The 22331-nt window shown below is 47.9% G+C and overlaps 1 protein-coding gene across 8 annotated transcripts in view; it reads left to right on the top strand.

Moving 5' to 3' along the window:
• Window positions 1-22331, top strand: part of ELAVL4 (ELAV like RNA binding protein 4) — a 134070-nt gene that overhangs the window by 22154 nt on the left and 89585 nt on the right. For 2 of the 8 annotated variants that reach the window (XM_074265983.1, XM_074265980.1), the window contains exon 1: window positions 10434-10546. The exons of 1 other annotated variant lie outside the window; for it this stretch is intronic. In XM_074265983.1, coding sequence (XP_074122084.1) covers window positions 10463-10546 — 84 coding nt within the window. In that variant the 5' untranslated portion in view covers window positions 10434-10462. Of the gene's footprint in view, window positions 1-6935; window positions 7111-9623; window positions 9689-10006; window positions 10325-10433; window positions 10547-10971; window positions 11095-22331 lie in introns of those variants that run through there. 5 more of the 8 variants (XM_074265981.1, XM_074265982.1, XM_074265987.1 and 2 more) reach the window with 5 other exon arrangements.

Here is a 22331-nt window from a genome sequence, read left to right as displayed (position 1 = left end):
TTGAGGACATGACTTTGATTGTCTTTACTTTCTCATTTTTTTCTTCTGACTTTCTAGGTATCTCATCCATTCTTTCTACATTGTAGACATTCCCTGTGGAATTTAGATTGGTGGATTTGCATAGTTGTCTCTCCCCCCTCCCTTTTTTTTCAATTTAGAAACCTTTTGATTAAATTTGCAAGATTCAAGGCAAGTACAGTGTTATCAATGCTCTATCTCTCATCTGTCATTCCGATAATTTAAACCGTGGTCCAGAAGTCATATATGTAACTGCTACCCCAAATTCCCTGTGTGAAAAGGAAATCCCTTTAAGGCAAGGACTTAAACAATTAATATAATAATTGCCAATTGTTTGTTGGATTGAATTAAATTAGATGTCATTTTTGGAATATTTGGCACTAGCTTTTCTTTCTTTTGAAATTCTTCCTGATTCTGATGAAATCTTTTCTATTAATCCCTCTTTTGCATTAGCACAATGAAGAACTGAGGCTTTAGAATCCAAATGCAGTGCTTCCAGCATCATCATTCAATTAATTAAATCGAGAAATGACAACAGATCTGTTCCATTTTCCTCCTGTTAGTTTTCTTCCTTCGGGTTTTATCTATAGATGTTGTTGAGTTCTGTCACTTGGGTCTGACTCTCTGTGACACCTCCTCCCCATTTGAGATTTTCTCAGCAAAAATACAAGATGGCTTGCCATTCCTTCTCCAGCTTATTTTATAGATGAGGAAACTGAGACAAACAATTAATTGACTTGCTCAGAGTCGCACAGCTAATAAGTATCTAAGAGTGGATTTGAATTCAGGGCCTTGTGACTCAAGGGCTGGTGCTCTAACCACTGCACCACCTGGCTGCTCTATTTGTAAACCTATCTGGGAAGAATGAACTTTAGTTAGAATTCAGCCTACTTTCTGCAGACTTCCCTTCCATCAGTCTTTGCTGCTTTACAGAGTAATATTTCTCCTCCGTCCTCTTCCTTTCCAACGTTTTGCAAATGTGTTCATGTTCTAAACCAGTGCTGCTCTGTGGCATCTCTGAGCTTGGTGAGGTGCCCGTGGCTGCGTCTGGACAGAGCTCCTCATCACTTTATCACTCATAGTGACCTAGCAATGGTCCGTGCTGATTTCTGTCCCTTTATCTGTTTCCCAGATTGTTAAGTAGGTCAGGTTGCATCGTCCTCTTGCCGTAATTGGGGCTTTAACCTCTGCTTCTCTGGCTAGTGGGGGAATGGTGGTTGAGACAGGTGATTTAGAAATGTTTCTCACATCAGTAACTACTTGTTTCTTGTCTAAGATATGGTTTCTTTTAGGTGATGGTTTAGGCTCACCTGTCTCCTTTCTGGAAGATATCTAGGAATATCACTTTCAAGCCTGATCCTTCTGTTCCCCATTTGTAACAACCCCTCGAGCGGGTTTTCTCCCCTTTTGCATGGAGTGGTGGGAATGAAGCAACCAGCGCCTTCTTTTTGTCCTGAATTCTTCATCTAGAATCCTCAGGTATATTGTCTATTGTGTTTTTTGTCGGCCTGCCTTTCTGCACTGGACTCGCTGAAAAATCCGAGGGAACTTGCTTTGTTTTCTGATGTTTTTCCTCCAGTTGTTTATAACCATTCCTTTATTTCTGGGATGGATGTGGTTGGATATTCAATTGGCACTAATTTTCAGGATTCTCTGTCTTTTTGTGTATTTCCATCCTGAGCCCTGAAAGATGCTGTGGCCCAATTTCTTGTTCCCTTCTGCAGAATGGGGGCATTGGACCAGGTGTGTGGGGGGGAACCTTTTCAACTTTGAGTCTGTGATCCCTAAATCCAATGACTTTAGGCATCTCATAAGACCAACTCTGCTTCTTTTCTTTTTAGTCTTTTCAAGTAAGCACTCTTTTTCTCCTAAAACCTTCACTTTCTTACTTTTGTTTATTTTTTCTCTTTATTTTTTTCATTTGCATCAAGATTGTCTAGAGTGATAAAATTTACTTCCTTCCATAGTCTTTTTTTTTTTTTGATGGGATGCCCCTTCCCGTATATATCACCTATGTATAGAGCAGCAGGCTCCATGATGGAAGAATGAAGCTGAAATAATTTGTCTTATTTTCTAGCTGTAGAACAACCAGTCATGCTTGTGTTCTAATCCTGGTAGTGAGGAAGTTCTTTGTAATGGAGTCTGGTGCAGAGCTCCACAGCCAGAGGCCTTAGGCTTAAGTCCTGGCTCTTTTGCTCCTGGCTGAAAAGTTATTTCCCTTTCCTAGGGGTAGAGCTAGATGTCTTCTAAGGATGCTCCTGGCTCTTACTCTATGATCTTACCAGTTCTTTTAAAGCTCCATGGAGATGCTGTTTATGATTATTCTTGCTGATGTGATAAGATTTATAATATAATATATAGTAATATATATATAATATAATAAATAGTTTCCCTCTCTATGGAGACTGCTCTTGACCTGACTTTGGGGTTCAGGCAACTTGAGTCCGGATTTTTCCAAGTCAGGATGAGAATTTGGCGACATTAGCTCCCCTTTCCAGGTCTCTTCCTCCTCTGGAGCTCTTGGACCCCTTCTTCTTCTCTGCTCTGGGTTCTCTCCTAGCATCAGTTGGGGACCTACAAAGCCAGAAGTGTGGGACCAGGTATTCCTAGATATTTCTCCACGTCCCATACTGTTTCCCCTCATCTGGGGATTTGACACCTTGTTTGGGTCCTGGAATCCTTTGGCACCCAGTGAAGAAGCCTGGGAATACACCTTCTTAGAATCAGGTTTTTAAATGCAGAAAATCAAATACTTGGATTACAAAAAAAGCCAGTTTTGGCCCCAGAAGTCAGAACCAGAAGCAGTGGGAGGAGAATGCTGAGAGGGAGACTGAGGCAGACTTTGAGGAAGGCTTGCCACGGAGATGAGGAGTTCCTTCTCATTGCATTTGTTGTTGAGGAGAATCTTCTGTGTGTGTGTGTGTGTGTGTGTGTGTGTGTGTGTGTGTGTGTGTGTGTGTGATAGACAGACAGACATTGGAAACCCTTGGAGGCTCCTTCCCACAAGTGCTCCAGTGTGTTCTGTTCGCTCTGCCAGAGACTTGGTTTATACATTTTAACAACTCAGGATACCACCTCCCAGCAGAGGGGCAATGGTGAGATAAGATACAGCCAATGTGGAAATTTGTTTCTCTTGACTTTGCATATTTGTTATAAGGGTTGTTACAATGGTAGAGGAGTTGGGAGGAAGAAAAAATAGATTTTTGGTAAATTTGAAAAAATAGAGATTTAATGAAAAAACATTACCGAAGGATACGTGTCCAGACCAGGTGCAGTTCCCATAATCACCTGTTCTGATAAGTTCTGGCTTCATTGGCTAAGTTTGTGCTCTTTTCTGCCCAAAGTTTTGTCCTCCTTCAGGGTCTTCCCCAGCCATCTCTGAGGCCTCAGTCATGAGGCAGGTATTAAGAGGAAGAAAGGGGCCTCTTGGACAAGACACACTGGCCTTCCCTTCTTTCCATTCCTGTCCAGGATGGCTGCATCTCTGGGAAAGTTCTGTGACCTCTCTGAGCTTTTTCTGGTACATTAGAATGGCTTCTGCTACTATTGTAGTGCTTGGTTTCTTCCCCAAACCGCTGTATACTACCTTGGATCATTATTCCCTTTTTATAGATGACTAAACTGAGGCTCAGACAAGGTTTACCCATTTCAGGGCCAGATTTGCTGTAATGCCCCTCCCCTTGAGCAGAGTGTTTCTTTAAAGTTTGTATCTGTGTTTCTGCATGATAAATTCCCTCTTGTGGTATCCGGAAGACCAGGATGAGTACTTGGAAGGGAGGTCAGTGCTCATCCAGACCATAAATGCCCCCAGCCGAATGCTCCAGGCCTAGGATGCAGGAGAAAGCCCCTTCCACTATAGGAACAAAGCTCAGTATTGTCCATCCTAACTTTATTGCCTTCCCTTTGCTCTTGGCTCTTCCCTCCCGGCCAATTCAATGATAGCCCTTTGGCTAAACATGCCCCTTGCCTTCAACCATCACCATATAAAATGGACAGCATCCTCCCCCCTCCCCCCACTGCCCTCCTCCGGACAGTCAGCTCTTACACTGTCTGACCCACACGTGGTTAGTGCTTAATAATACTGACTACCCACCTGAGAGGGAGCACCCTTAACTTAAAAGGCCAGAGCTGACCATGGCTGGCCGAAGATGGAGAGAGGTTCCCACTGACCCTGCCATGTTGGGAAGCCACAAGGCCTCCAGTGGATCACATCTCTCTCCTGCTGGGCCTAGGCTTCCTGGATGAGCCGCGAGGTCATGATTTGGGGGATGTGAAGGTCATTTACTAAAATGCGAATTAATGGGGTAGGCTTTCTCTGTGTCCTATCCCCATGAAACCCTCAGGAATTTCAAACGTGGTGCAGGGGATGAGATTGTGGGTCTGGGGCTACAGCACTGGGGTCAGCCAGAAACGTGTGAGATCTTGCCCAAGATGCTCCCCCTCATGGGTCTTGCTGGATGACTGCGCCGGGCAAGGCGGCCTCCAAGGACCCTCCGGTGCCAGGCCCGGTGTTCCTACAGAAGAGGAAAAACAAATATTTAAATGAAAAGCAAAGTTTGACCTTTAACCGGATCTTCTCGAAAACAGTCTCGAGGCATGAGCCTGTATTTCTTTGTGTTCTTTTCCTTTCCGAGAGAAGCAAGCCCAAGCAAGGATGGAGTCTGCTTAATGAAGGGCAGGCAGGAAGGGGGGAGGGTGAGGAGCAGGCAGAGGAGATGTCGGGTCAGAGCTGCTGATGACGGTATTTAAATGGTTTTCTGTAATCATATTAGGGGGAAGCGGCTGGCATTCTTGATTCTAGGAGGGGGAGGGAAGGGGCGGAGGTGGAGGCCCAGGAGGCCCCTTCTGTGGCCACACCCTGGGAAGGAGCTGGCCAGCCCAAGGCCCCTTGCATTGCTAATGGCCTGGAAATGAGGCTTTCTGGAAGGAAAAAAAAAGTTGTCTGTATCACAGGCCTGTTTCAGCCACATCACTTGGCAGATGGCTGGACGTCAGTGGGCTGATATCGATTGGTTGAATTTGCCTTAGGGTAACAAGAGTGCGGCCGTGGTCCTTAAAGATGTAGTTTATCTTTTTTTTTCTTCCTCTTTGTGTGACTGTACAGGAGTGAGACTCCCCCACAACGTCCTCCCCCTCTGCTCCCCCCCCACTCTCAAATCAAAAGCCTTCAATAGTAATCAAAATACAGAGGTTACCTTGAGATAAACACCCTTTAAATTATCACCCAGGCAGGCAAGCCCGAGAATATTTTATTTACTAGGCTGATTACATTTTAATGTTTGACGAAAGTGACATTTTTTAATTAGTGTTTAAGACATATGGTGAGTGTACAAATTAGCCTATTTCATAGAACCAGAAATGGATGAGAGAGACTCCCCCCTTCCTTCGCTCCCCAGTTAAAAATTGTCACTTGAATCTTAATATATGCAAGGAGGTTAAGTAGTATTAAGTGATGCTGTCTTGACTTCAAGAAGAGGCAAAGCTGGCTCACGGGGTGTGTGGCCGACTGTTGCCCGGGGGTGCCGGGGGGGGGATGGAAGGGCCCTCATCTGGCTGGGGGTCCGTGGTGTGCGTTCAAGGGGAAGCCCTGTATCTCTGGCTTCTAGAGGGAAAAAAAAAAACAAAGTGGCCCCGTCTCTTCAGCAGGGATAAGTTCTGAGATTCCTTAGGAACTGAGGGACAGAAGGGACAGTGACTGTGGACAGATAAACAGATAAAAACCCTGCCTGATTTCCTTTTGGTTTCAGTGACCCCTTCCATTTGGACCTTTTAAATGGGTCTGCAGTTTCTGGGAGGGATGGGGTGAGCTGCAGGATGTCAGCAGACCAGGCAGGATTCTAGGCCCCAAATAAAACCAGTGCTATCTGGAGCAGATGTCCAGAGAATGGGGAGGATGGTCTGGAGAAATGGGATGTACCTCTCAAGCAGTCCTTCAGAATTTACCCTTATTTAATTTTTTTTAATCACAGGGTAGTGGAGGATATTTCCTTTTTTCTAATATCTACATAAGGGAGAGGGGTTGGAATCATGGTGTCAGTTTCTACCTTGTCCATGTTTTGGGTTGGGGTCAGGGCAGAGGAGCTGTGCTTTTTGTCCTTGGGTGTCTTTCATTTTAAACTTTGCCTGCTCCTTCCCTCCTTGCCTGGATTCCTTAGAACACTGTCCTAGGAGCACTGTGCTTGAGTTCCCCATTCAACAGTCATTTGTTTAAAAAGCCCCAAACTCTCCTTCCATGCCAGTCGGCCCTGTGGCGTGGAGGCCCTGGGCACACGGAGGAGCCTCCAGACACTTACATTCTACGAGGGACCCACACCCACACTCAGCTCCACTCGGAGCAGAAATCCAAGGGCACTTGGGAAAAAGTTACCTGTGTCCTTCCCCACTTCCCTCCATCTTGTCCTTGCTGGCGTTCCTCCGCCTCCCCTGGAATGGGTTTTCCAGAGTGAGTGTGGATGTGGCGCATGTTACGCACACACAGGCGCACACATGCACACACACGGAGAATGTGCGTATTTGGAGGTTCTGGCCAAGGGGCCCTCGCGTCTCCCGCGGCTTCTCTGAGCTCCGTTTTCCCTCTGAATGAATGAAACAGACACGCCTTGTAGGGGCCGAAGCTGTGATCCCTCCCGGAGGCTCCGGGCAGGTAGCTCTCTTTAATTCGCTCGCTCCCCTCCGCGGGAGTCGGGGGAAGGTGGGCAGAGCCTGTTGACTTATTTTGACAAGCCCCAGACGGGCTGGGATTCCAGAACCGCTCTCGGCCCATCCTGCGCCCAGACGCTGCTCCGAGGCAGCGAGAGGGAGGACCCAGGTGCCGCCTTTGGAGACAGTCCCTGCGACTGTGCACGCTGCCCACCTGGTGGTATCCGAGTGAACTGTTACTTCGGGGAGCGTGTCCGGGGCAGGCTGGTCTGCGTGCAGAGCCCGTGCGAGGGAGATGCTCCATCGCCTGCTCCGGGGGCTCGGGGAGAACTGACTGGGCTGGGGGCGCCGGAGTGCCGGCAGAGGCAGCCTTCGCAGCCTTCCTGAAACCTCCTTCCTGGGAAGATGTTTGAAATCAGTCGGACGCTGAATGCCGCCTTGTTAAGCACCGAGGTAACGTCTCCTGCCTGCTAGCCTCTGTGTGCTGGGGGGTGGGCGAAGGGGGACAAGGGGGTGCTCAGGACTAGATTCCACGCGGTCTGCCGGAGCAGAGTCTGCAGGAGGCAGGACTGGGCTTCGGGCTCTCTTGCTTCCTCTGGGGGCTTGGGGGGGTGGGGATGAATCTCTTTGCTTTTTCTTTGCCGTCTCCATTAGTGGCTGCTGCTGCTGCTGCTGCTGCTGCTGCTGCTGCTGCTGCTGCCTAGGACCCTGCTGGGCACAGCTCCCCACTATAGAGAGCGGTGAGTTATTCACTCTGGGCTGGCTGCTGGTACAGTCCATCTGGCCAGAGAGAGAGAGTGAGAGAGTGAGAGAGAGAGAGAGAGAGAGAGAGAGAGAGAGAGAGAGAGAGAGACGGACGGCTGGCAGCTCCCGATGCTCAGATACCCGTACCCCCTGGGAGGTCTGCGAGGCGGTGAGGGGCTCCCCGGTAGACCTCGTCTTCTCAGGGACCCCGTCGGCTCTAATGAGTCCAGAAACTGCTCATTTCTGGTAAGCAGAGAGCAACCTAGACCCACCCCCCCACCCCCCCAGTCCCCTTGTGATTTCCTTTTCACGCGGGCTTGATTGCTTGAAGACAAGTTTTTCTTCCTGATGTTGGAAGATTGGGGTGGGGTGGGGGGTGGAATGCCAGCTGAGAGACTAGATTCCTGAGATAATCTATTGAGATTCGGATGCTTTACCAATGTCACGGCGCTGGGAGGTAGCGGTCAGCACTTGGCTCCAAGGGACGAAGGGTCCTATTGGAAATACAATCATAAGGTTGACTTTCCTCAACAATGGGATTCTGCCTTTGTCTTTAGAGAAAAGGCCTCGGAGGATGCTTAGGACATTTGTTTTAGGATTCTGGAGAGAGACTGGAGCCTGGTTTCCGGGGCCGAGATCCGTCTTTGGGCAAAGTGCATGCAAGGGCTCTTGATCTGCCATTAAGGCATCCTTGATAATGTTTCCGAGAAATGGCTGGACTGTCTCGACTGGACCTGTGGTTAATTTTTGTATCCTCTGCCTTGAAGGGTGTGGAGGCTGGAAGACCAGAGAGGAGAGGGCCTTTTTACTGCCTTCTTTATTTTTAATAACCTCCGTAGAAATAAGGAGCACTTTGTGTCAGGCGGTGGGCTTTCCCCTAGGGGTCTGTGAGTATGGTTTCTGGGGTTCGTACCCCACAATCTTTTGATACTGAGCGGCTCACTCTTGAGCTCACGGGACTTTTTATTGGTGTGTCAGGGAGCAGATATATGTTGCTTGTGTACACATAATAAAACCCCATAGGCCAGGGAACCCACAAACGCATCCTGGGCCCTACCCAGCTCAGCAAATATTGAAAAAACTCATGTGGCTCCTGGTGTCCTTCAGGTGGGAGCTGAGTTTGTCACCTGGAAATCATACTTGGTTCCGTCTTTTCCATCTGACCCCCACCATGTATTCCACATTTCATGTTTTCTGATTCCATGTGTTTTGATTTTGAGCAGTGTTTAAATATGGGGGCATAGGGAGGAGCCCCCAAAAGCGCGCACGCACACACATACACACGTTCTATAATCTATCCGTAGGAGTGTCGTGTTTCTGGGTTTTGCACTGAAGGAAGAAATACACTCCTGATATTCAACTACAGATGTGGTACTCCTCAGTTGGGAGATGAAAACTGCCCCTCAAGTCAGTTTGTCCCCCCACCCTAGCAGGAAGCCATGAGCTTGAAACCCAGCAGTGACCTTCACGTCTCCGTTTCTTTTTTTCTAGCATTTCAACCAGAGCCCACCTTGGTGCCCGATAGAGAGAATATCAGGGACCCGGGTATATTTCTTAGTAAACTTACTGACTCCAGAAGGGAGACATTTCTGGGGGAGAACATTCCCCACCCAGGGTTAGCAGCTGTACCAGCCAGCCGGGCGAGGACAGGTGCACGGAGTGTATTTGCTGGGCACGCCAGCTCTGTGTGTGTGTTTATATAATCCGTGTAGTCCTTGTGAACGGCGGCGGGGGGCGAGGGGCACTTTGCTGCTTCTAATCTGGGGTGGTGGATTCAGATGATGGGAGTCGGGTCTGAGCTTGCGACAGTCTCAGATGGCGCCCCTGCTTCTGCCTGGCCAGTGGGGGTAGGCCTGGAGTCGGGGGCCGTGGCTCATGCCAGTTGGGCCCCTACCAGAGTTGAGAGATAATTCCACTAAAACAAGTCGTTTGTCATTTTCTCTTCGGCGGAGAGAAGGAACAATGCAGGGAAGTAGGCAGGGGAGCTTGGGCAGCTGCTCTCCCCCCACCCCCTCCCATTAAGAAAATCACTTGGCCTTCAACTTCCTTAAGCAGGTCCCAGAGTGGGGGGGGGGGAGCTCAGAGTTGCCTCCTCCAGGAAATGCCAGCTCAGGTGGTGTCCCATCTTGTCCCGTCCCCCCCCCTTCCCCGGAAGAAAAGGCAGAGCCTCAGTCCGAGCAGCGGCACCGAGCATCCCCAGTCAGGCGGCCGCGGCGGACAGGCCGAAAAACCGGGCGTCGGCATGGGGAGCGGCTGGAGGAACCCCTGGGCCGTCCAGGGGAGGAAGGTAGGACCCCCCCCCCCACTAGGATCTGCAGCGCGACGCGGCGACCTGCCCTTGCTGGGAGGGGAGGGGGAGGGCAGGTTAAAAAAAATACACGCGTGGATGTTGTCGCTTTCAGCTGGGCCTTAATTACCAGACACCCGAAGCAGTTCAGAAATGTGGTCTCTGTTGTTGTAGAGGTCATGGAATCATTAACATCGTCAATCTGGCAGGAGCTAATTTAAATAGCGCCTGATGCTTCAACGCCTCCCTCGGTCTCCCTAGCCAATGGGCGCTGGGCTCTGGCTGACAGATGGTCCCATAAATGGATGTAAAAAGGGGAGGCTGGAAGCCAATTTTCAGCGAGGCTCTCTATTCAGTTGTTCTTACCTACGTCCTAGAATCGGGGGGCTCCGAACACACCGAGCGGGGCTCTCCTCTCCCTCTTTTTTTTTTTTTGGGGGGGGGGGCGTTTTTTTAAACCCTCGCCCCCTTTAAAAAACAAAACAAAACATTGTGGTTGACTACATTAATGTCTGCACTTTGCTTTGTGGACCCGAAATAATCCTATTAACCGTAATAAACGAGAAACCTTGGCAAATTCTGAGCGGAGAGTCGAAGCCCTGCGCGACCCAATATTTGCCTCTAAGAATGGTGATGGTAGGTATTGGTAAATTTCTATTCTTTGTTTGTGTGACTGGCGCGGAAAGGGAGAAGCAGCCTGTCTGTCGACACCCTCAGCCAGCTTTGTGCTGGGGCTGGGGGTTGAATTCTCTTGGTGGGGTTCCTTTCTCATTGATGAGCTCTCTGGCGTGGACCGCGGCAGCGGAGCCGGCGGGGAAGGGCGGTGGGCGGCCGCGGCGAGAGCCCTTTGTCGATTCTGTAAGGTCATTGCGGTTGGGGGGTTTCCTTCTAAAATGAGGTAGAGGGGTGGGCGGGAAAAGCCACTGCTTTCTTCCCAGAGCTCGGCAGAAAGGGAAAGGCTGAAGCGGGTGTTCTTTTTTTGGAGGTTGGAAAAAGGGTGTGTGGACGCGGTCGGGGATGTGCTAGTGGGGGCGGGGGGGCAAGGTAAGTGGCAGGATCGGGCGCTCGCCCGCATCGTGGCCCCGGGAGCACGGCCCTCCCCTGGCCGGGGTCCGGTGCCCCGGACAGCGCAGAGGGCACGGAGGGTGGGCGGGGAGGGAGAGCTCCGGGCCGGGGTAAATGCTGCATGTTGTATTTCCAAGAGTCCCCTGTCATGACCTCATAAAAAGGAGGAGGAGGCAGGCATGTGTCGCGGAGCCTGGCGTGTGTGGGGCTGGGTGGCTTTGCCGGGCGGGCAGCGGGGCGTTCGGAAGGGATGCCAGCTTTTACGTAATGCTCTCCCTGCTCCTGACACCGTGTGAGGGTCCATCTTCCCATCACGGATGGAGTGCAATGGCTTCGACATGGTAAGTGAATGGACTGGAGCCTGCGTGCTGGTGCCGGGGCTGGGGACACGCCAGTGTGCACGCGCGTGTGTGTGTGTATGTGTGTGTGTATGTGTGTGTGTGTGTGTGTGTGTGTGTGAGAGAGAGAGAGAGAGACAGAGAGAGAGAGAGAGAGACAGACAGAGACAGAGACAGAGACAGAGAGAGAGAGACAGAGACAGAGACAGAGAGAGAAAGGGAGGAAGGGAGAGAGGGAGGAAGAGAGAAGGAGAGACAGAGAGGGAGGGGGAGAGGAGAGGGAGAGGGAGGGAGGGAGAGAGACAGGGAGTGTGAGTGTGTGTGTTGGTGTAGGGGGAGCCATGGGCTGTGGATCGTAGGTGGCTTGGCAGGTCACCCAATTGTGTCTCTCTACAAGCATCCTAAAAGACAGGAAAATATGGACCTGGATACAATGGCAGTGCCTGCACACACACGCCCCCCCCCCTCCTCTCTCCTTTTCTGTCTCTTCTTCCCTCCCTCTTTTTTCCTCTCTCTCCCTCCCTCCCTTATATCTTTCTCTCCCCTCTCTCTCCTTCCCTTCCTTCTTTTCCTTCTCTCTTTTCCTCTTTTTCTCCTCCTTCCCTCACTCCTCTCTCCCACTCTCTCCCTCCCTCCCTCCCTCCTCTTTCTCCCTCCCTCCTTCCTCTTTCTCCCTCCCTCCCTCCCTCCCTTTCTCTCCCTCCCTCCTTTTTTCCTTCCCTCCTTCTCTCTCTCTCTCTCTCTCTCTCTCTCTCTCTCTCTCTCTCTCTCTCTCTCTCTCTCTGTCTCTCTCTCTCTCTCTCTCTCTCTCTCTCTCTCTCTCTCTCTCTCTCTTTCTCCCTCCCCTCCTCTCCCTCCCCTTTTCTCTCACACACACATGCATGCACATCCACGTACACACATATACAGACACACTCTGCTCTCTCTCTCTCACACCCTCTTCTTTCTCTTTCTCTCTCTCTCCATCTCTTCCAATAAAGTACTCTCCAGCCAAGCTGGGCTGGCATCTGTGCTGGTCGCGATTGTCCTGGATCTTCCCAGGTCCAGGTCCTTGATCCTCGCCCCCCCCCCCCCCCCCCCCCGCACGGTCCCAGCGCCCTGTACATCCCTCCCCCCAAGTGCATGCCAGCAAAGGAGGAAGGCTGGGCCGGGCTGAGGCTTCTTCTGGTAGAACCAGACCAGACTGTGAAGATCCTTTGCTATGGAAGGGGGCGGGATTGGGGGGGCTAGTCACAAAAATCCCTTTCTTGCCAGAGTAGTAAGTCTATTTTTGGTGCCTCCTTTTCCGAACAAGAAATCGGAAACTGCTCTCTCATTCCCATCTTATGCACGCCCACCCTCCCCCCCAGATCCTTAAAAAAGCTCTTTGGACTAATAAATGTCAGAGCTCAAGGTGGGGACGGGAAAGGGGGCAAAGCCGAAGCTCTCGCCCGTGTCCTGAATACCGAGAGCAGGCTCCTCGCGGCAGCCCCTCGCTCCGCCGGCCGGCCGTGGGTGCCGCGGCCGGGAGGACAAAGCTGGGGTCTTCTGGAGGCTGCCTTTGTCTCCTTGCTTGTTGTGATGGGTGTTAAACAAACAAGATTAGGCTGAGCGGCCCACTGAAAGCCATCTCTGGGAGGAAGAGAGAATGAAAGGTTGCCGGGGAAACAGGCATCGGGGAAGCCAAGGAGGGGGAGCAGGTGGTTGTCGTGTGAGAAGACTGCAAACGGTGTCGGAAACCAGGGGGGCGGGGGCCCCCTCGATTCCCCGGCCACAAAGCCGGCCCTCACAACTTTAATTATTCCCCATAAAGAGGTGTTAATTACATTTCTGACTGCTGTACGCCGATTTCCAGAAATCTATTTTTAAGCATCTGTTCGCTCGCCTCTCTCTGTTTAAAGGGGGGAGGAAAAAAAAAAGGAGAGTGGAGGGAAAGGAGGAGGGAGGCTTCCATTTTTCTGCCCCCTCCCCCCTCCCCCATGCTTTCCCTTGCTGCAAAATTGTACGTGGAAAAAATGGCAAGGAGGAAAAAAATGTAAATTATATTGAATGAAGTTGACAGCAGCGTAATCGGGAAGTTGCCCGGCTGATTGTGCCTGCAAATCATTTCTTAGAAATTTCCAGCAAATGTTGTCCCTGGGAGCGTGGAGGGAGGGAGAGCTTGGGTCTTGAGGGATCAGGGGATTTTTGGTAACCTGCAAAAAGCAGGTAGCAATGTGGAAAGGTAATTGTTGCAGGGGCTTCTCATCTCGGCTCTGACCATCCATTTGCTGGCAGAAATGACTCAAAAGCATCCCTATCATCTCTCCCCACGTAAACCTCTGTCCTTCTCCTTCACCTTCATGGGAAGCACCCGGTCGCTCTCCGCTCGGGCCGAGGTGCTGATTTCCCAAGCCCTGCCCGGGCACAAACTGGTCTGTGTAAAACAAACACAGAAGCGGCCACTTGTGAGTGTCTTGAGTAGCGTGGGGCACCGGCGGGCATCCTGGTACGGGCACGCATCCACACTCAGAGTTGGCGTGATCCAGCCAAAGTCTCTTCCTCCCATGATGGTGGGCACTGGTGGCTCCAGAAGGCGTGGTAGGAGGGAGAACGGCTCCGAGTGCCGGCGGGAAGGGGGAGCTGGCGCTGGGGAGGCTCTCTCCCCTCCGGCTCCTTAAGGGGCGGTCAGCCGGGCACTCGCCTTTCTGGGAATGGCTATCACGGCTCTCATGGCCTTTAGATGAAAGGGGGAGGACGGCTGTAAGCGGGTATTCCGAGAAAGGAGAGCCTTCCCATTCGCCAGCCTCTTCTTCTCTTCAGCTGTTTTTTCAATGAGATTTCTGCTTTAGATATTTCTGGGAAAGAGGAAGAATGACATTGGTTGTTTTTTCTTTTTTTAAACTTTCAGGGCCCAAACCCTTATTTCTTCCCCCAACAAGGCTTAAGATAGACATTCTAGTAATTCCTAAACCCCGACCCCATGTTTTAATTCCATAAACTTCTGTTCCCTGCCTAGCAGGCTTTTTGAAAAATGTTGATTCCTTTGAGTTTCCTTAGAAGATGCTCATCGATGAACGTTTAGTTTTATTTCCAGTGATTTTTTTGATATTTTTATTTTGCGGAGCACTGGAGGAAAATGGAAAATTCTTTTCAGTGACCGTGATTTGGACTCAGGTTGTAACAAAGGCACGTGTTTCCACTACTGATCTTTGTCCTTCCTTTGTCTTAAAAATACCCCTCTCTGCTGTCGATGGGGGGGGGGCGCAGTGAACTAACACAGAGGAGTATTTCCTAAATGGGTGTCCAGCTAGGAATATCTCTTAAGCTGGCTTGAGGATTGTGAATTTTGGGATCTCAGAGAAAACATGGCATAATGACCCAACCCAGAGATACAGAGAATAAACAAACATAAGGGGTTCAGTGTGGGAGGGGGGGAAACCCGTAGCTTAGGAATAAATGATTTCAAAGAATCATTTGTGTTTGATTAAAAAGAAATCTCTTAGCCAGTTGTGACACCCTCAGTTCCATTCATCTCCTTTTCTCATTCAACTTGACCATCCTTCCAAGAGAGATACAAATGACTTTCTTAGATTGGGTAGTCCCTTAAAACTTTTTTTCTGTCAAAATCCTCCATTTTAAAAAATTCTCTGAATTATTGTAAGAGAATGGAAAAAAGAGGGGGAGAGTGAGTGAGTGAGTGTGTGTGTGTGTGTGTGTGTGTGTGTGTGTGTGTGTGTGTGTGTGTGTGTGTGTGTGTGTGTGTGTGTGAAAAATAATGTATCTGTTTTAAGGGGAGATAATTGAGTGGGGAGCATTTAAGCAAAATGATCTCTGGTGGGGCATTGATGGCTGTTGATGGGGACAGGTGGCCTTCAGTTCTGTTGAGCTACTCTCTCTGTTAGGAATCTTCTAAACAGAAATGGCGAGCCTAAAAGGTGCTGAGTTTTTAGGGAGTATTTACACTGTGCATTGATGTTTCCAAGAGTATTTCTTTGCAGGGGATTAGGACAACAGCTTTCAACTTAGAAGTACTGTGGGCAGCAAGATGATGCCTTAAATGTAAGTTGCTTGGGTTTTTAGATTGGTTTAATTTTCTCTTTTTTATTCATATCTCCTTTGAGTATATGGAGAAAACCCAAATTTTATCTACATGCAGGGACTTGTATTCATAAGCAAGCTGTGTTGAACTTCGCCAACTCGGGCCTTATCTAAATTAAAAAATAAAAAGATCCTCCCCACGAACTTCACAAAAAAGCAAACTGAGAATTTCTGTCACAAGCAGGTGGGTGTGTGTGTGTGTGTGTGTGTGTGTGTGTGTGTGTGTGTGTGTGTGTGTGTTAGAGAGAGAGAGAGAAAGAGAGAGATATTACATTGTGCATCCTCTGGAGGTGCACAATTCTTGATAGATCTCCTTGTCTGTTCCCACAGTCTGTGACCACTAGGCACTTCATTTACATGCCTGGACACATTAAAATGTACATTTGTTGGTATATGGTGGGCAGCTGCCGCCAGATACACTTGTCTGCCCTGGCAAATGGTGCAATGCAGTATTTTTGTTCAATGTCATTAGGGGCTTTGGGGGGAGGAAGGGGTATACACAGTTTGAACCTTCAGAGCGGTCTCCCTGGCGTGTCAGCCAGTTGTTGGGCCAGGCTGAACAGAATGTGTCCTTTCTGACATTATGGAAACCAGCCCTCCCTCCCGATGTGGCACGTGTGCCAATGTATGTTTGGGACTTGGTTGGTGTGGCCAATTATGGGTGAGTGCGTGCCTTCTGTGGAGACCGAGGGGGTGGCATGGAGCTGGTGGAGAAGGAATCCTCTGACCCCCCCCCCCCCAAAAAAAAAGGGTCCTTTCCACTCAAATAGGCAAAAACCTCAGAAAGGCGTGTGTGGAAAAGCAACAACAACAACAGAGCAATCCATAAAACTTACAGCCCCTTCCCCTGCTGCCACCTGACACTACTGGGCGCCCACTGTCTGTCAGAAAGTGCGCCATTAATGCCCGAGATGGAAAGCGGTTTTGCAGATGAGGGATTGGGTTCCCACCACATTGAGCATCTTTCTGGTAGGGAAGGTTGGGGGAGAAAGGGAAGGAGGCTGAAGGTGTATGTGTGTGTGTATAAGAGAGAGAGAGACAGAGGAGAGGGAGGGAGAGAGGGAGGGAGGGAGGGAGGGAAGGAGGGAGAGAGAGAGAGAGAGAGAGAAAGAAAGAGAGAGAGAGAGAGAGAGAGAGAGAGAGAGAGAGAGAGAGAGAGAGAGAGAGTTTTTTGTTCTGTTTTATCCCCTTCTAGTTTCTAGACAAGCCTTGTTTATTCTTGGTATCAATGTGTATTTTAGAGGCAGAAGGTTTTTTATAAGTCATCAACTTTACACTGGTCAAAAGATATGGGGGGAATGTTGCCCATTACATGTTGTAATAATTTGAAGGGACTAGAAATGAGAAAGATGACTTGGAAGAAAAGAATATATTTGGGGAGGGGAGTATCCAGAATCCAACAGGGGCCATGGTCAGACTTACATGGGGGCAGCTGGCCACCCTCCCTCTCGCCTGGCCAGTGACTTGGGATATCCAAACTTGACCCTTTGGCGGTAACATAATTAGGTATTCAAGCAAAATGTTCCCTGTTTGTTCCATCCATTTGAAAACGCCGTCCATTGGAAATGGTGGGGTTTGTGGGCAGTGAAGTCTCTGGTTTTAGTGCCCATTCCTCCTGGCTCCTGCCTAGCTGGGATATAGATAGACTAAGCTCCCGTCTGCCAGCTCTACCCGGGATGCTTGAGATCCACTGGAAGTGGAAGTATTTTTCTCTTTGGGGCTCAGGGACACCCTCCCCTATTGTTTTTCCCTTTGAATTGTGTGTCTTCTGAATACTGAAGACTTTCTCTTCAATAAAGAAGGTAATCTGTGGGAGCCTGGGAAGGATTCTGAATTCAATTTAGTTTGAAAAGACAGTGAGAATGTTCGGAAAGGAGGTCCACAGCACTGTTGTTGGTGGCTCAAGGGAGGGTCTTGGCTGCCAGAGGAAAGGCGATTCAGCCCTTTCTGCTCATCTTAGGGAAGAATGTCTGGGGGGTGCAGAAGCTGCAGCGTTCTGGGGCGAGCCGCTCACCATAGACAGTGGGATTCATTCTTCATTTTTTTTAAACATTCAAAATCCTGACCTTAGAACAAAAAAAAATTTTTTGAATGAGTGATTTGTGTCCAAATATAAAGAAACTTAAATAGTATTTTTATGAAAAGAATGGACTATGAGGGCCTGTAAAAATGGTAAATGAACTGCCATAGGTTCAGGAGAAAAAGTTATTCTCTCTGGTGAATTACAGACTTGATCATTGCTTCAAGAAATAAGGTGAGCCTCTGGAAGGTAGGCTCAGTGCTGGGGTTTCCCCCCTTCATATCTATTGCTCCACTGTCTACCAGTTCCTGCACACAGTAGGCACTTAGATATAAATATATTTGAATAGGTTAATCTCACCTACAGTGGACCAACTCCACTGAACTAGTTTGTCCATCCTCCCTCTCTCCCTTCCTTCCTTCCTTCCTTCCTTCCTTCCTTCCTTCCTTCCTTCCTTCCTTCCTTCCTTCCTTCCTTCCTTCCTTCCTTCCTTCCTTCCTTCCTTCCTTCCTTCCTTCCTTCCTTCCTTCCTTCCCACCTTCCTTATTCCTTCTCTTTGTCTCTTACATCCTTCCCTCCATCTCTTTCCCTCCCTCTTTCTCCTTCCTCCCTTCCATCTACTTTTTTTCATTTATTGTACTTTATCCTTTAAAAAAGATAAATCAAATGAAATGACCTTTCTTTCTTTCTTTCTTTCTTTCTTTCTTTCTTTCTTTCTTTCTTTCTTTCTTTCTTTCTTTCTTTCTTTCTTTCTTTCTTTCTTTCTTTCTTTCTTCCTTCCTTCTTTTTTTTTTCTTCATTCATTCTTTCTCTTTTTTTTACATTTAATATATTTTACCTTTTTAAAAAAGGTAAATCAAATAGGATGACCTTACACTTTTTTCCCTTTCTTCTCTTTTTTTCTTCTTTTTCTTCTTCTCTGCCTTCCTTTATTCTTTTTTTTTTTTTTTAACACATTGTATTTTACCTTTCTTTTAAAAAGTAAATCAAATGAGATGGCTTTCCTTCCTTCTCTTCCTTCCTTCTCTTCCTTCCTTCTCTTCCTCTTTCTTCCTTTTTTCTTGTCCTTTCTTTTTTTCTTTCCTTCTTTCTCTTTTTTTGCATTTAATGTATTTTATTCTTTTAAAAAAGGTGAATCAAATGGGACAACCTTTCTCTTTCATTTTCTTCTTTCTTTTTCCTTTCTTGTTTCTCTTCTTTTATTCTTTTCTTTTTACACATTATATTTTACCTTTTTAAAAAAAAGTAAGTCAAATATATTACTTTCCTTCCTTTTCTTCCTTCCTTCTCTTCCTCTTCCTTCCTTTTTTCTTTTTTTTTTTGCATTTAATGTATTTTACCTTTTTAAAAAATGTAAATCATATCTCTTTTTTCCTTCTCTTTTTCCTTTCTTCCTTCTCTTTTTTCTTCCTTCCTTCTTTCTTTCCTTTTTCCTTTCTTTTGCACTATTGTATTTTACCTTTTTAGAAAAGGTAAATCAAATGAAATGACCTTCCTTCTTTCTTTCTTCCTTCCTTCATTTCTTTCTACTTTTCTTTTTCCTCCTCTTTTTTGTATTTTATTTCACCTTTTTAAAAAAGGTAAATCAAATGACGACTATTCTTCCTTCCTTCCTCATTTTCTTCCTTCTTTCCTCCTCTTTTTTGTATTTATTGTATTTTACCTTCTTAAAAAAAAGATAAATCAAATGAAATGATTTTCCTTCTTTTTCTTTTTCCTTCCTTCCATTTATTCTTTCTTTTGTCCATTCTTTTCTCTTTCTTTTTTTCTCTTTTTCTCTCTTCCTTCATTCCTCTCTCTTTCCCTTCTTCCCTTCCTCCCTCCCTCCCTCCCTTCTTTTTTTTTCTTTTCTTTTCTTTTCTTTTCTTTTCTTTTCTTTCTCCTTCCTTTCTTTCTCTCTTTCTCTTTCTTTCTTTTTTCTTTCTTTCTTTCTTTCTTTTTCTTCCTTTCTCACTTTTTTCTCTTTCTTTTTCTTTCTTTCTCACTTTTTCTTTCTCTTTTCCCTTTCTTTCTTCCTTCCTTCTTCCCTTCCTTCCACCCTCTCTCCCTTCCTTTCCCCTTCCTTTCTTCTTCCTTCCTTCCTTTTCTTTTTGTATTTATTGGGTTTTATCTTTTTTTAAAAGGCAAATCAAATGAAATGACTTTCCTTCTCTTTATTTTTATTTTTTTGGCATTTATTGCATTTTTTTTTTTTTTTAAAGAAAAGTGTGCTTTGACAAACCTAAAAGTTCTATATAAATTCTGTACATTCTACTGCTCACAGTTGACCATTAGCCCTTTGGGAATAGAGGCCAGATGTGGACCATGTGGTTCTGCTGGAGCGCATTGCCTCGGGCCCTGTTAGCACTCATAGACTTCTCTCTATTTTTTGAGCTTTTAAAATGTGCCTAGGACAGTGCTAGGTCAGCATGAGTTAGGATGGGGTATGTAATGAAATATTGGTGCTAGTTTTTATACTAATAATACATGTATAACCCTTGGAATAGTAACTTTGAAGGCTGCTTCTTTCTTTTTTAAGGCTGGTTTTTTTTTTTTTTTTAAATTACATTCTCCCCTCATATTTTTGTCTTGGAAAATAAGGTAGTTTACTAGGCTAAAGAAAGGGGGTTTGGAGCCAAGGAGTAAACTAGGAGAATGCTTGAGACATAGCTGCTGCAAGGAAGAGGGAGGCCTCATGGGACCATCTGAACCACATTTTGTCCACTTCATTTGGGTGAAGTCTGGATGAGACCATGAAGAACTCTGTCTTGTGGACACTTTGCCCGTTCAGCCCTACATCTCCAGGTGTTGGGTACTCTGTGTTGGAATAATTTATAGTTCAGCTCCCACATGCTTTTTGTGAACTTGCTGGAGTGCAAGCCCTGGGCTGGGGAGGAGATGGAGGTGAACTTGTGGGAGGAGGCGAGTCACTCTCTGGGCCTGGTCCCAGAGAAGTCATGGGAAGGGACGCTTCTGTGGGCTTGACCTTCTCTTGGGAGTGACCCATTAGCACTGGACCGGCACTGCTGCTCCCGTTGTTTTTAGAACCAGACATTTGGCAGGGGATTCCCTTTGTAGGCGCCCAAACATCCACTGGGTGGGTCTGCCTGGCTGTGGGGATAAGAGCGTGCTTTCTGTGCTGCCCTTCTTCACTTGGCAAGTGCTTTCTGCATGTCTCTGCTGGGCTGAATCCCCCACCAGCACTGCAGGGGATCCGGGAGGAGGCTGACACGGTCCTACTCTCAAGGTGCACGCGGTCTTGCTGAGGAGACTTGGAGGACAAGTGCTGATGCTTTTCACACGTGAGTCAGATGTACCTTTTGGAGAAGGCCATTGCCAAAGACATTCACGGAGGGAGCCGTGGTCTGCTCCAGAGGGATCTCCATCTGATCCAGCAGCATTGGAGACCATCCTGCCTAGTGCTCTGCCACGAATCAAGATCAGTTTCTGAGGATCCAGTCCCCCACCTATTGCCAAGCTGAGCACCTCACAGTGAATGGTGTTGCTCTCTAGGTTATACATGAAAAACAGCAGGCAGGTCTGAACTTTAAAGAGAAAAACAGGCCCTTTGAAGAATCTGCCCCAGCCTTCCACTACAGGCAGCTCTGCCTGTGTCCTTGAGCTTTATTTAGGCCATGGAAATGGTGAGGGTGTCCCGATCCCAGGAGCCGTGGGCAAGACCAGAGCCTCACGACTCATGATTTTGATGGAACTTGGAGCATTCTTTTTACATGATGCTCCCCAACCAACCGAGAAAATACTGGCCCGGTTGCCCTTTGTCAATATTAATTATCTGCGGCGATACCCTAGGGTGCAGAGAACACAATTCCCAGAAGCCTGGATTCTTCCTCTAATGCCAAAACAAAAGTGATATTTATGAATAATATTGGGGAAGTTGTCCTTACAGTAACCATTCCCCCGAGGCAGCTTTACATAAACGTGCATTTATTATTCAGGCTATTAAAAGGGATTCCTGAGCTTTTACTCTTTAATTTGGTCTAAAATATGTAAATTGGTTTTATTTTGGAGTTGCTCTGTTTTTAGGTGGCTTTGGGGGGGGATAACTTTCGGCTTGATTATGCTTTAATCTCCTCTGTATGGCAAAGGCGCAGCAGTTCTGGAATCCACCTGGTTATGGTGATGAGATGTCGAGGGAATGGACAGATGGGCCCGCTAGCCCCCGGGCTAACTGGGCACCTCGTGGGGCTCCCAAGATCAGGGTAGGGCCGGCCACTTCCCAGTGGCAGGCCTTTGTTCCTAGTGAGCTGGGGCCCATTGAGCCAAAGGGAGTGCCTTTCTCCCAGCCTGGAGAGGACTTTGTGCACTGGCCACATGTGGTCTGCACTGCGGAAATAGCTTTTTGTTTCTTTTCCCCATCAGAGCAGCTGTGCTTGGACCCTCATGCTTAAATCAGGCCGAGCGTGGACCTCAGAGGTCACGTCGCTTACCCCTCCTCTTTTACAGAGGAGAACGTCGTTGTCTGCAAGGGCAAATGGCTTGCCAGGACCAAGGTGGACTCGGAAGCCCTGCCTCTGAAATCCTCTCAGTTCACTTTCTAGGGGCCCATGTGTGGTCTCATTCTGGGAAGAGAAACTGGAACGTGGATTTGTCAGCCTTGCAGAGAGGGTTGGGGGCGGGGGCATTTTGCTTGAAGAATTACTGGAGTCTGGGTCCGGGGGTCTGGGAACTTATTAATATCTTTTGGCCATTATGTTCTGGTAGACGTTGTTGCTTTTGTAAATCCTCTGTTTTATTTTATATGACGTTATTTCATTTTGTGCATTCATAACATTCTGAATGGGGTAGAGCAGCTGGGGTATTAGCATAGACTGGCAGAAGGGTCCAGGACACAAAAGAGTTAAGATTAGAAAACAGTTTCTCTTTCTGAAATGCTTTAAGGTTTGTGGGATCATCGAGTCAAAGGTGGAAAGGATCTTAGAGAGAGATCCACTTCTCGGAGGGCTGTGGATCTGGGAGAGCTTCAGGTTGCCCAGCGAATACCCAGCTGCCCCAACTCCAAGGCCTTTCCCTGGCCCCCTGTGCTTGGCTGCTGGGGAGGGGCCCCTGTATGGCCAAGGAGGATAATGCGCCTCAGAGGGCCCGAGTGCCCAGGGCAGGCTTGGGATCTGGGCTTTCTGCCGCCTCCTGCCCCCCGTACTATCTCCTAGCTGGCAGCAGTCCC

Source organism: Sminthopsis crassicaudata, chromosome 4 (genome assembly GCF_048593235.1).
Source record: "Sminthopsis crassicaudata isolate SCR6 chromosome 4, ASM4859323v1, whole genome shotgun sequence".
NCBI lineage: Eukaryota > Metazoa > Chordata > Mammalia > Dasyuromorphia > Dasyuridae > Sminthopsis > Sminthopsis crassicaudata.
This window is presented reverse-complemented; position numbering and strand designations above follow the sequence as displayed.